This window comes from Wyeomyia smithii, chromosome 3, assembly GCF_029784165.1.
Source record: "Wyeomyia smithii strain HCP4-BCI-WySm-NY-G18 chromosome 3, ASM2978416v1, whole genome shotgun sequence".
Lineage (NCBI taxonomy): Eukaryota > Metazoa > Arthropoda > Insecta > Diptera > Culicidae > Wyeomyia > Wyeomyia smithii.
In genome coordinates this window covers 144,520,837-144,534,588 of record NC_073696.1, presented here as the reverse complement: position 1 = coordinate 144,534,588, position 13,752 = coordinate 144,520,837, and the positions used below count along the sequence as shown (strand labels likewise).

At 37.2% G+C, this 13,752-nt stretch overlaps 2 protein-coding genes across 3 annotated transcripts in view; one reads left to right on the top strand and one right to left on the bottom strand.

Annotated features, from left to right (window-relative positions):
• LOC129726605 (integrator complex subunit 3 homolog) overlaps window positions 1–13,752 on the top strand; it is a 456,869-nt gene that overhangs the window by 431,839 nt on the left and 11,278 nt on the right. The window lies entirely within an intron of this gene.
• Window positions 770–8,130, bottom strand: LOC129726606 (uncharacterized). 2 transcript variants are annotated; one of them, XM_055683518.1, is made up of 3 exons: window positions 7,894–8,130; window positions 2,922–3,017; window positions 770–2,727 (listed from the first exon to the last, which is right to left on the bottom strand). In XM_055683518.1, exon 3 carries the CDS (start codon window positions 2,721–2,723, stop codon window positions 1,143–1,145), a length of 1,581 nt encoding a protein of 526 aa, XP_055539493.1. In that variant the 5' UTR covers window positions 2,724–2,727; window positions 2,922–3,017; window positions 7,894–8,130; the 3' UTR covers window positions 770–1,142. The 2 variants fall into 2 exon arrangements, with proteins under 2 accessions (XP_055539493.1, XP_055539492.1); XM_055683517.1 differs by having other exon boundaries at window positions 770–3,215.

Here is a 13,752-nt window from a genome sequence, read left to right as displayed (position 1 = left end):
ACTCATATGCTAACTTCGACTCTGCAATGTACGATTTCCGAGCTACAAATTGGTTTGTTTAGCTATTTACAGATTTCTGACTTTTATATTATATTTCAAATTTAATATCGTTGTCATTCAAGTTTCAAATGAAGAACAAAAATCGCTCTGAATCGCTTGAATGATAGTTAGTACATAGGCGAACTGAAGCGATTTCGATCAGATTTCGAGTAGATTCCTACAGCTATATCAGTTTTTATATATCATTTTAAAATAAACAGAACGTAATTATTCAAATATGTTCCAATTTTTAAATAAATAAAAAACTGCTCGAAATGTTGCCCTATCGGTATATGGGCGAACTGTCATTTAAGACCTTTCGAGCAGTTTTTTTATCATTTATTTAAAAATCAAGGATCAACGATTAGCATTTGCTCAGAAAATTACACCCTTTCAGCTGATACGTAAAAATTCGAAAACCGAGTAGAACTTTAGGATCAAATTCGTGATTTATAACCCGAAAAACAACGATATATATATATATATATATATATATATATATATATATATATATATATATATATATATATATATATATATATATATATATATATATATATATATATATATATATATATATATATATATATATATATATATATATATATATATATATATATATATATATATATATATATATATATATATATATATATATATATATATATATATATATATATATATATATATATATATATATATATATATATATATATAAGTTATAAGCTTGCAACAATTAATGTTCGGATTGACGTGAGGACGACCTGCTACGTTTACGAGTTAAAACAATAATGATTTATTTTACTTATAAAATGCTACACTGCTCGCGATTGTCGTCGTCGCCGTCGTCGTCGTCGTAGCTGTCCAAGGGTCATTATGCCCATTCTGCTAAATCGGCACTCTCGGTGCTATCGCATCGATAGGTAGTACGCTGAGTTCTGCTGCAGAGTGGAAGGTTTTGTTATTGATGATCGCGCCGGGTTGGTTGGCGTGGCAAAGCATTTAACGCAAGAATTACAGGTGGCTTCAACTGTACTTGCTCTCGATACAACTCGCGGAGTGCGAATAATCGTAGCACGTTGTTGTTGTTGTTATTGTTGTTGTTAAACTTCCATCGCAGCCAGGGTTGCTGCGATTTGTTGTTGTTGGGCTTTTAGCTTCTCAATCGCGTTCGTAACTACCCCCTCCTCAAGTTCGAGCCGTCCCGGGTCGACATTTGGTTGCTGCTTTTTCCTAAAATTGAACATTAGGCAAGGATTGATGTTTCTCAGAATGAGGATTATTATAATGAAGCAAATCGCTGTCGAAAGAGATATTCCTCCAAACGTTATCCATAGATTGAAGCGAAGGCTACTTTGTTGCAAATAAACGTGGTCTAACTTCCTTCTATTGTTGATGGCTGTGTCGTGGATTTCCTTTATATTAGGTTGGTTTTGAATGGTCCAATTGATCAAAATATTGTGGAATGCTCCATGCAGGATTTCTGTATCCACCATGGTTTCCGAATTATGAAATTTATGGTTATTGAATTTAATCGTACAGTTCGCGAACTTGATGATGAAATTGCCAGTGATGGTTCTATTATCGGGTCCACAATTGGATTCTAGTGTGTGATTTTTAGCGTTTGAAATTAATAAGGTGTTTTCGTTTATTAGCTGTTGGGTAGTTTCATTTTTGTGAACTGAGGTACAATGTGATTGTTTTCCCAGTATTAGTGGTCTAATACATTTATCTTCGAATTCTTTAGTGTGGAATGATCTCTGTACGAAGTCTTCGGGCTTATCTGTTTCGAAAAGTTTTGGCCCACGCCGTATAATGTGGCTTGGGTACGATTTTATCATTTGATTATTTACGATCAGCGGGTATATCCTCACAATTGTAGATGTTGCGTTTTCCAATTCTGGAACATGGAGTATGTACAACAAGTCTCCTTCTTTCACGGCAATTTTTGGAGTAACAAACTGTAGGGCTTCGTCCGGAAAATTTATCTTCACTCCTTGGTCTTGAAGAGCGGTTTTGATCACGTTTATTTCTCGTGTTGATAAAATTTTGTTGTTAATAACGGAAATTCTGCTGAGGGTGATTGCTTCCTGGATATTGTCGAGGAGTTCATTAATGACGTCCATGTTCAACATTGTGGTAATTGCTTGCATAACGTCCAATCCATTCTGGGGGTTTAGAGCGCTGGCTATTTGATTGATTGCTTGCGTTAGTTTCGAAATCCGGTTGTTGATGTTTTCGTTAACTCTGTATTGCTGGTTATTTTGATCGATGATATCATTCATTGTAGAGTTAATGATCTGTAGATCTTGTGCATCGGGCGATCCGGCAATCCACTTCCACGCAGCGCCTAATGAGTCCCATCTCTTGTGTCGATGCGCTTGTTGCGGTTTCAACGCGTAGAGGGATGAATACAGCTTCTTGATCCGATATTTAACAACCTCGTTCATTGGGTTAGTTGGGGTTAGTTGTGTATAAAATTTTGTAGTCAGTAGTTCTATGCTCTCTTCGATTTGATGTAGATTGATTGGATGAATAATTTTAATGGTTCCGGTTTGTAATTTACAGTTGTTTTGTTTGATAAGAACGATTGGGTTATTATGAAGGTTAACAATATCTAATTCTGAACTACAGTATACTGGAATCGACAAGAGGAACCATGTTTTCAGTAAGCTTCGTAGCATTTTCCTGTAATTTAAAACGTATAATTGCTTTCGTTCGTGAGCGTCTAATTTTGATTGATTAAATTAAAGGATACGATCATAAATTTGCTTTCAATATTATAATTAGTGTTAGTTGGAGTTAGTCATTCGTTTTGTTTATTAAATCTACATACAATGGTAATTTACCTTTTTTTTCTATATCTAGGCATTCAAAGGTACCTGAAGGTGAGAGTTGTATTAGGCTCGATGTAACAGACGTGTAAAAGTACTTAGACGTAGGGTAGCAAGCTGCCAATGGAAAGTTTACTTTTTAACCTAAAATGGTAAGAGGAGAAGGTTTTATTATAGGGCACAAACATTTTTTTTTTATTATTATTATTCCGTTCCAGAGAGTTAGGTTTGTCTACCATTGAAGTGAGATGATCTGTGTGATATCTTTTCATCTTTTATGTTAGCCAGTTGTATGATATAGAGTGAGAACGGTATATCGTAACTGGTTTGCGGTTTCAATGTCTGAAAAGAAGAATAGAGAATATTAATTCCTAATCCGGTGTAGGTTTGATTTATGAATCTTTTTCCCGTCCTGGTCGTGGAGCGTTTGGTGTCCATCGTTATCTACAATTTTCAGTTCGAATCGATCCCTCCGTTTCGATTTGATACCTTGGCACTTAACGAGAATAGGTTGATCTTCTTCGAGAACTGGTGGGTCTTCTCTTGTAGCATTGTGATACATGTGCTGTTTAACCTGTGTTTCTTTGTTAGTGGCAGTAATTTTATCATAAAATTCATTACGGACTCTTATTAACTCAATTTGGTCGAGAGGTCTCTCCTCTCCGTCTTTGACTCCAAAAAATGCTTCACGTGGTTTCAAATTGATAGACGAATGGATAGCATTATTGTACAGTGTGCAGGCTAGTTGGAACATTTCTTTAAGAGAGAGATAGTCATACTTCGGCCTATTACACCGAAAGATTTCGATCAAAGTTGAATGAAAACGTTCAACTATACCGTTTGTCTCGCTATTATTCACTGGTGTGAAATACTGTTGGATGTTCAAGTCATTTAGCATTCCACGAACTTCAATTGATTTTAGGGCTGGTTCATTATCGGAAACGATTAAACCTGGTTGCCCATAAAGTGACAGGTATTTGATAAGCGCTCTTCTTATATCCGGAATAGACCTGGATTTAACAGGGATTAAAGTTCCAAACCTTGAGAATTTATCGACAGCTGAGAGAAATATACACGGCTGTGATATGAAAACGTCCATATGGACAATTTCCAATGGTTTCTTAGGAATAGGCGTCTCCCCTAGTCGGATGCGATAGGGCTTCCTTTCGTATTTCATTTTGTTACACGTCTCACACAAAAGCACATATTTTCTAATTTTTGCTTTCATTCTGGGAAAATAATACCTTCTCAGAATTTCTGCTTGATTTTCTTTGATTCCCCGATGTGAAGTTTCATGGGTTTGTTCAATTAGTAGGTTTTGTTCAACTTCGTCAGGGATATCGATTAATATGCTCCGAGATATTTTTGCTCGAAATATTCTGTATCTACTGAAGTAATCTCTATAGACTTCTTGAACTGAAGTTAACATTGTTTCGGGACACATTATGCAATTTTGTTTTTTTGTATCCATGTAGTCTTTGAATATCTTAATTAGGGCAGGGACTTCGAAGTGAAGTTTAGTTATTGTTCGACGATAAACCTTTGGGAAAACAGTTTCGAATACTTCTGACTCATCCTCTCCTATTTTGAGAATAATTTGGTTATGAAAAAAATTTAATGGTCGCTCAGTACATTCAATGAGGTTCGGCGGACCTGAGTTGGCGGAATACAAGGAATTCTCGTCCGTAGAATCCTCTTCGTTCGCGTTAACCTCGTGGGTAATTCTGGAAAGGGCATCAGCTACCACGTTTTGCTTCCCTGGGCGATGCTTGATTTCGAAATCGTATTCTAGAAGCCTCAATCTCCACTTAACCAACCTGGTGTTAGGCGACTGCGTCGGAAGTACTGCGTCGCCCAGACAATCGCCAGAAGCTCTTTTTCTATGGCGGAGTACCTCTCTTCGGTCTTAGTTAGTGTTCTAGACGCAAAAGCAACTGGTCTGTCTCTTCCTACACTGCCTTGGGATAGAACTGCTCCGAGGGCAAAATTACTTGCATCTGTGGTTAAGACGAAAGGTAAATTGAAATCAGGATATTGGAGGATGTCGCTTTGCGTGAGCAATTCCTTGCACTTCTCAAAAGTTTTAACGAATACTGGTGTATGCTCGACCACTTCTCCTTTACGTAGTTGAGCTGTAAGGGGCTTAGTAATCTTGGCAAAATCGCGGATAAACCTCCGATAGTATCCCAGAATTCCAAGAAATCCTTTGAGTTCTTTTTGATTTTTTGGCAAGGGCCATTTTTTAATACTTTCAATTTTATCGGGGTTTGGTTTAACACCCTGGTCTGTGACTATGTGGCCTAAAAAAGCGACTTCTTTCTTGAGAAACTCGCATTTGTCAAGTTGTAATTTAAGATTCACCTTTTCAATAGCTTTTAGAATTTTTTCTAAATTCTCTATGTGCTCCTGGAGGGAGGTTGAAAAAACAATAATGTCGTCCATGTAAATTAGACAACATTTTCCAATAAGCTCTCTGAGCACATGGTCCATAACACGCTGGAAGGTAGCCGGTGCGTTCTTAAGACCGAATGGCATACGCAGGTATTCGTATAAGCCATGTTCAACTTGAAATGCAGTTTTCGGTACATCTCTGGGGTTCACTTCAATTTGATGGAAGCCAGAGGCTAGGTCTAATGTACTAAAATATTGGCACTTGCCCAATTTATCCAATATTTCTGTAATATTCGGCAGAGGATATTTATCGTCTACAGTTTTGGCATTCAACTTCCTATAGTCGACGACCAGCCGCCACTTTTGCTTGCCTGATGCATCGGCCTTTTTCGGTACAATCCATATGGGGGAAGCCCACGGCGATGTACTCGGTCTGATGATGCCTTGGCTAAGCATTTTGCTGATTTGTTTCTGCACTTCTTCCTTGTGTATGAAAGGGTATCTATAATTTTTAGTATATATTGGTATTTCATCACAAGTATTTATCGAATGTTTAACGATATTGGTGAAGGAAAGGCTATCGTTTTCTTTATAGAAAACCTTGGGAAATTTTCGGAGTATCTGGATTAATTTAGAGCGTTCCTCTACGTTCAAGTGATCAGATCGCACCTCGTCTTCAATCCGCCAAATTACTTTGGTTGCTTCGGAAGGATATTTAGATGGAAAAGTTACTGACTCGAAATTGTTTACCTCGGCCAATATGCTTCCATAGTCGATGGTTGCTATTGTGGGTTCCCGGTTCACATTGACAAAAAGCAAGTTCGCTTTACCTTGCTCGATGCTGTATAATCCAGACGGAACAAAAATATTGGGATTAATTCTCAAGTCATTTTCAACGAAGAAATCTCCTGAGTTATCAGGCATAGGGATTTGTTGAATAGTATGTGATGATTCTTGAAAATTCAACTGTAACGTATCGGGAAACTTTTTTTTTAGAGGTATGACGGTGTTGTCCAATATGATACTATTAGTTGATGCGTCCACGATGCATCCTAACTCGTGTAGGGTTTGCATACCAATTAGGCCGTCAAAGAACCTGTGGAATTTGAATAAGTAGAATTTTTGACAGGCAACGTCCTTACATTGTTTAGAAAAAGGGTTGAAGAGTGTGTACTGTTCTATATTGTAAGAGCCAATTAAATTTTTAACTTTGTGAGAGGGACCCAGTCGCACTGATTTTAGGGGTACGAACTCTGGGGAAATATAGTTTTGGTTAGCTCCTGTATCGATCAGAAGCTTAAGCGGAGGACTGGACTTGGAGAGAATCTCCAGGTAAGGAAGAAAACTCATTCTATCTCTTGTTGCTCTAATTCCGGAGGAAAATTTAGCTCTTCTCCGAGATACTCTGGTTTATTTCCTTCTTCTGTGTATTCTTCATGTTGTGGATTAAAATATTCGCAATGCATATTTATTTGTGGGTTATTATTATAATAGTTTGATTTAGTCTGACGAAAATTGGGAGGAAGTGCTTTTTCCTGCTTAATGGGAGGGAACCGTGATCCGGACTGATTATTTGGGTTAAATAATTTCGGTACGGGGACGTTATTAACTGGTGGTTGTTGTTGGAAATATGGCCTATTTGCTACAACTTGACGTCTTGCTGCCCCGTATTGGTTTTGCGTCAAATTTGGTTGATATCGAGCATTACTCGGATTCATATAATTTGATTTCCTGGTCCTTTCTTTTCGTCTCTTGTAAGCATTGTCTTGGTCTAACGCATTCTGATAGGCAGAATACAGGCTGGTAGGTCTACTTGTTCTCGTTAATGACGATATTGAATCGTCCAGTCCGTCGACATAGGCATTTGTTACCATGGTCTCATAAGTTTCCATGATGCTCACCGCACAAGTTTTCAATTTATCATCAAGCATAACTTTCGCTCTAATTTCGGATAATACTGCATCACACTGGTGATAAAAATTTTCTACACTAAGATTTTCCTGTTGCAAATAAGGGATTTTGTTTAAAAGAGTGGATAAGTCTTGTTTGTCTCCAAAACGATCTTTTAATTTCTTTTTAATCGCGTCCCAAGTGCAATCTGTGTTGCTTAATAATAAAGCCTCATTAGCTTTTCCGCTTATTTTGTCCCTAATAACTGATTCCCAAATTGGCAACATTAAAGGAGTTTTGTCTGCCGGCACTAATCGTTTTGCGCACTCGAGTTTTCTCTCTACGGAGTCCAGCCACGCTGGCAATTCTTTTTCGACACCGCTGTATTCCGGGATCATTTTAATCACGTCCGGAATCCTGGTGAGATCGAAATTGTCTCTCGGTTGCGAGACAGGTATTGATCTTTGCGACGCATTCTGCAGCCTTTCGAGTTGCAAAGACTGTTGTTCGACCAGGCGCTCGAGTTCACTTATTTTTTCTGCCATTTCAGACATTTTGCGTGTTAGCATTAACTTTTTTGATGAAATTAAATTTTAGAAAAATTAGAAACTTTCGTTACTATTTCTGGCTGATTTATTTATTCACAACCGCACACGCGCAATTGATACACACTCGGTCTTAATTCTAGCACCGATTAGGGTAAAACTAGTTTTAGTTAAAAAAAAAAAAAATTACTTACAAAAAGACGATGTTCTCTCGTCTGAGTTGGAGGTAGTGATTGTGTTTGGTGTCGTCTCTACGGGTTTGTCCTCAATCCTTCGATAAACCGTCGATGGCGTCCTTGGCGATTCCGATATTCCCTCGGAGAAGCACTGCTGACAGGAACAAACACACGTGAACGAAATCAAACACAGTTCTTAAACCGACTGCGCCAGTTATAAGCTTGCAACAATTAATGTTCGGATTGATGTGAGGACGACCTGCTACGTTTACGAGTTAAAACAATAATGATTTATTTTACTTATAAAATGCTACACTGCTCGCGATTGTCGTCGTCGCCGTCGTCGTCGTCGTAGCTGTCCAAGGGTCATTATGCCCATTCTGCTAAATCGGCACTCTCGGTGCTATCGCATCGATAGGTAGTACGCTGAGTTCTGCTGCAGAGAAGGAAGGTTTTGTTATTGATGATCGCGCCGGGTTGGTTGGCGTGGCAAAGCATTTAACGCAAGAATTACAGGTGGCTTCAACTGTACTTGCTCTCGATACAACTCGCGGAGTGCGAATAATCGTAGCACGTTGTTGTTGTTGTTATTGTTGTTGTTAAACTTCCATCGCAGCCAGGGTTGCTGCGATTTGTTGTTGTTGGGCTTTTAGCTTCTCAATCGCGTTCGTAACTTATATATATATATATATATATATATATATATATATATATATATATATATATATATATATATATATATATATATATATATATATATATATATATATATATATATATATATATATATATATATATATATATATATATATATATATATATATATATATATATATATATATATATATATATATATATATATATATATATATATATATATATATATATATATATATATATATATATATATATATATATATATATATATATATATATATATATATATATATATATATATATATATATATATATATATATATATATATATATATATATATATATATATATATATATATATATATATATATATATATATATATATATATATATATATATATATATATATATATATATATATATATATATATATATATATATATATATATATATATATATATATATATATATATATATATATATATATATATATATATATATATATATATATATATATATATATATATATATATATATATATATATATATATATATAGTTCTGACATGTACTGGAGATCACCGCTTCCCAGAATATCTCTAACGGGAACGTTCGGTTGTCTTCCTCGGGCCCGAAGGGAATCTGTTAGCTTGGACCTAGCACCAAAGAATTCGGTACACGACCAAACAACATGCTCGATATCATGGTAGCCATCGCCACAAACGCAGTGATTACTGTCTACAAGCCCTATACGAAAGAGGTGCGTGTTTAACGTGTAGTGATTGGACATAATGTGACGTCACACCCTGCGAAGAACCCAATGCTCCGTCACGAGCCTTATAATTAAAGTTTAATTTTGTTCCTAGGAGGGCATAGCCTTCTGCTATGCTTTAGTCAGGCGAAACATTTGGTTCCCTTGACAGAGGACCGCGAACGTCTCTGTCAACACTCTATGTATCAACAGATTATGCCACAGGTGGCAAAGAACTTCGCGCAGCCTTCTGCTGTGCTACAGGCAAACAAACTCGAATAAAATAAACAAGTTTTGTGTTATAAACAAAACAGAAGTCGCCGGTTCAACGGTGTTGATGCTCTCGCATGCGTTCTATCGTACATGCGGTACTAGATTATAGGTTAAGAGATTAGTAAGGTAAACAGAGAGTGGAGAAAGTCTCTCTCTCTGAGTTACCGGTAGGGTATATTTAAGTAGTGATGTACGAAAATAAAGTCAGTTAGTCCACCGTTATCTTGTGTATTAATTCCGCGCCAAAGGCGCGTACAGGGATATCTAGTAGAAGAATTCCCTGGTAGGTTATACCCAGGATACGGGTAGGTTATAACCTACACATCTGGTGACAGCGCGTGGTCTTTTCCGCGCCATTAAATCTTTTCTTTAATCGGACGTATCTCGGAAGTCAGACGCGGTCGTAAACTCGGTCGTAGTAATCACGCTAAGGGAGCAAAAAGAAAAAGTAGTGGTTTAAATATCTGTGGTTCAGTGAAAAATGAAATAGTTTTTCGGAGTTTTAATCCAAGTAGTGCTCGCGGAGGAAAAAGAGTGTGTTATTTAAAGAAAAAAAAAGGAAAAAAAAAGAGAACTGAAGAAAAAGTACTTAACGATTTATCGAGGTCAGCAGCTTGGAAAGTAGTGCTGCTAGTGAAAGAGAAAAAAAAAAAGAGAAACGAAAATCGAGAAAAGACGTTGACAAAAAGTGTTCTCTTTTCTCGCTTTTTGCATGGAAGTGAACTGAGTTGGTGGCAAACCCAAGCGAGTGACATTCGTATGCGGGGAAAAGGTGCTGTGTTTTGCTGCTGAAGACGACTTGTAAAGTGCGATCGTTTTTTTTTTCATGTAAGTGTCAGTTTCGACGTTGGCAGATATTCGATATAGTGAATTGTCGTATTAAGAAGGTGCCGAAGTTACGTAGTGGAAATTGAAGTCAACAACGATGACCGGCCCTGTGTCAAGGATACTCGGGTGAGTGAGTCATTTCCTTTTTTATTATGCGGCATATTGCAAAAACAGAATAGGTGTTAGACGGTTATGACCATAAATGTCAAGATTAAAAGAGCTTAAGGATTATGTCTACCAGGAGTACCATAATCTGAGCAATAACATAAACAGGCCGAGAACGCGGGCGGCAGTCGCTAATAGAAGAAAATTATTAAGCGACGCCTTAAACGACTTTTCGGAAATTTTAAAAGAGTATGAAAATTCGAATTTAACGCCAGAACATTGGAATAGATTAACAGATCAGTACACACTCGTTCAATCGAAAGTGTGTCTGGCATTGAAAATCCTAAATAACTCGGCGATTGTTCCTGAGCCAAACAGAAATAGAAGATTATCAGAAAATTGTCTTGAGTTTGAGACATCAGATCTTGCAGAAGATCAGTCGGCGAACTTAGAGCGATCGGTGATTTTTGAAGATCCCCCGCTTTCATCGACCCTTGTAGAAACTCAGAAATCAAGGGGTGAGAAGCACACAGTGAATTAACATCTATTGAATTTTTTTTTTTTAAACTGATAGAACAAAAAATTACCAAATGTAAAACCATTTAGGAGCTATTGACGATAGAAGAGAACGACGGAGAGATACAAATGACCTTGGAGACTACATTAGGCGAACTACAATCGTAACAATTCTTCAGTGGTTCGTAATAATAACGATTTACAGGTTATCACATCTACTTGGGTCGAGAGGCCAATTTGTGTAAACAATCAATTCGCGCCGCTACTGCGCGGTTGATTTTATTTCTGAAACGGCAAGCAATAAAACTCTCGGCACGACAAGTGCACGCAAGCGATTTTCGTTCATTTGCCCAACAAAATAATTAAAGTGGCAGAGCGAGAAGCAAACGGGCGATAACACCGCTAGCATATCGAATTTAAGAACGCAAACAGATACTCGCAGAGCTGCGCACATTGAAATCACCTTAATTATTCTAAGAGAGAATTTTAGCACACGGGTGGCTACGTTATCGTTAGCAAATATAAAAAGGGCAAAGTCGCATTTCATTAATGTCCAATGAAGAGCGTGAGAGCGGTAACTACGAATTGCGCGCTCACACGTTGCATACAAAAGTTAGTCAGTTGTACTAATTGTCGGGTACGCTGTCTCTGTTTATGAATTTTGCAGTGTTATTGCGATCAGCTGTGCCAGCCACGGCCAAGGTCGTATTTTGTAAGCATCAATTTTAATGGCCAATGGTAAGAACGTTTTGCTACCATACATGGCTTACCAGTAGCGGTGAATTGCTAAGAGGGTAAAAAAAATGGATACATCTATAAGCGCAACGCGCGCAGCGATGGTGACATATCCACCGGAAGAGTAAATAGTAACCGACGGCAGAGATATATAATGTTGGAAGTTTACGTTAAAATATTATTTCATGAATAAGGAATGGCACCTTACGCCATCTAATGTAAACATTTACAATCTTTGATTAATTTAATTACACTAAATAGAAATGATTTTTTTTTTTTTAAATAACCATTTAATTACTATGAAAACCTAAAGTTATTTATTTAATTAATGAAGATAAACGTTGAACCGTTGACACTAAATGGTTCGAAACTTGGTGTTCAGATTATTTGATGGCGCGACGAAGAAATTAGAGTCGGTCACGCTACGTTATCACATCTGGTCAACAGAATCGTTAGTGATACCTAGAAAAAAAAAAAGAAGAAGGCTACATAAGCCTTATATAGTCTTATAGTATTTAGTCCGCAGTACCTTTTATTGTTTTTATGAAATATATATAAAATTTTATATTTATAATGGAGTACACGTTCCCAAAAGCAGATGCCATGCAGTGCATCCCAGAATTTGATGGATCGCTAGACGAACTAGAAGCGTTCGTTTATCATATCGAGCATTTTGCTCGGGAGATACCAGAAGGAGTATCACACGCTCCACTGGTTTACATTGTTCTATTAAAACTAAAAGGCAGAGCTGCTGCCGCAATACATCGAATTAACGCAAATGCTTGGCCACAGGTTAAGCAGAATTTATTAAAGGAATTTGGGGATATTATACGCATCGAGGCAGTTATAAATCAAGTAGAAACATTGAAACAGGAAGCGAATGAGACCTTTCCTGATTATAAAAAGAGGATATTGAAAATTAAGGAGCAAATCGACTCCTACGAAACTAATTGTACGAAGTCATGCATGATAGTTAGTCTTCGATTACACTTTATGGCGGGTTTGTGTGACACCGCATTGAAAGAAGCTGCTCAAGGTAAACGAGCATTTAAGTTAGAAGAGCTGCTAGACGACTTAGAGGATTACTACCATGAGCGTAATCATATCTCGGAAGTAGAAAATAGAATTCAGGGCCTAGAATTGGTCGAAAGACAGCGCGATGCACTTAGACAATTTAATAGTAGCAGAAATATTTTTACAATTAATCACAAAGACGCTGATTATAGGAACAGCCGTCTTGGAAGAAATGAAGATTATAATTACAAAAATAGAGATAGAATAATTTACAAGCAAAACAATTATAACAATATATGTGGATCTAGCGACGGTAATCGATCCAAATACAATTATCGCACAGCGCGATCATACCGACGGAGCCAAGGGAACTACGCCCATGGTTGGAAATATAATTATTATGGTCAAAATGGACCAACTGATAGGAGGTACAGGAATTCGTATACCCGGATGCCTCAGAAAATGCTTATGGTAGCCAACATTAATGAAAGAAGTAATAATTCGCAAAAAGAAGGTATTTTGGATCCTGTTGCACAGGAATATTTTAACGAGGATTTAGCAGAAATTTGCGAAGATGTTGACTGGCGGAGATGTACCGATGAGCCCAGCAATATAGAAATAGCCGATTGGAGGACCGCATGCAATCACATAAGAGACAACAGTGCTTGTGTGGCTAAGCGAGTATATTACGATGTCAGAGGGCACTTAATGTTGACCCTACTGGCTAAGCAGAATGTCAAATTTACGTTGAACCTGATCTTAGATACAGGTGCATGTGCGAATATAATTAATGCACGCATTGTGAATCTTTTGAATGTACCGGTAAATACACAGGATGTAACCACTTTTGGAGGTATCGGCCAAGACATTGTGCGAACCACAGGTACAATTATGTTGGATTTAATAGTCGGAGACTTTTTGATCCCGACGCAATTTCATATATTAGAAAATTTGCCAAGCGACGGATTAATCGGAGCAGAATTCTTAAAGAAGCATACGC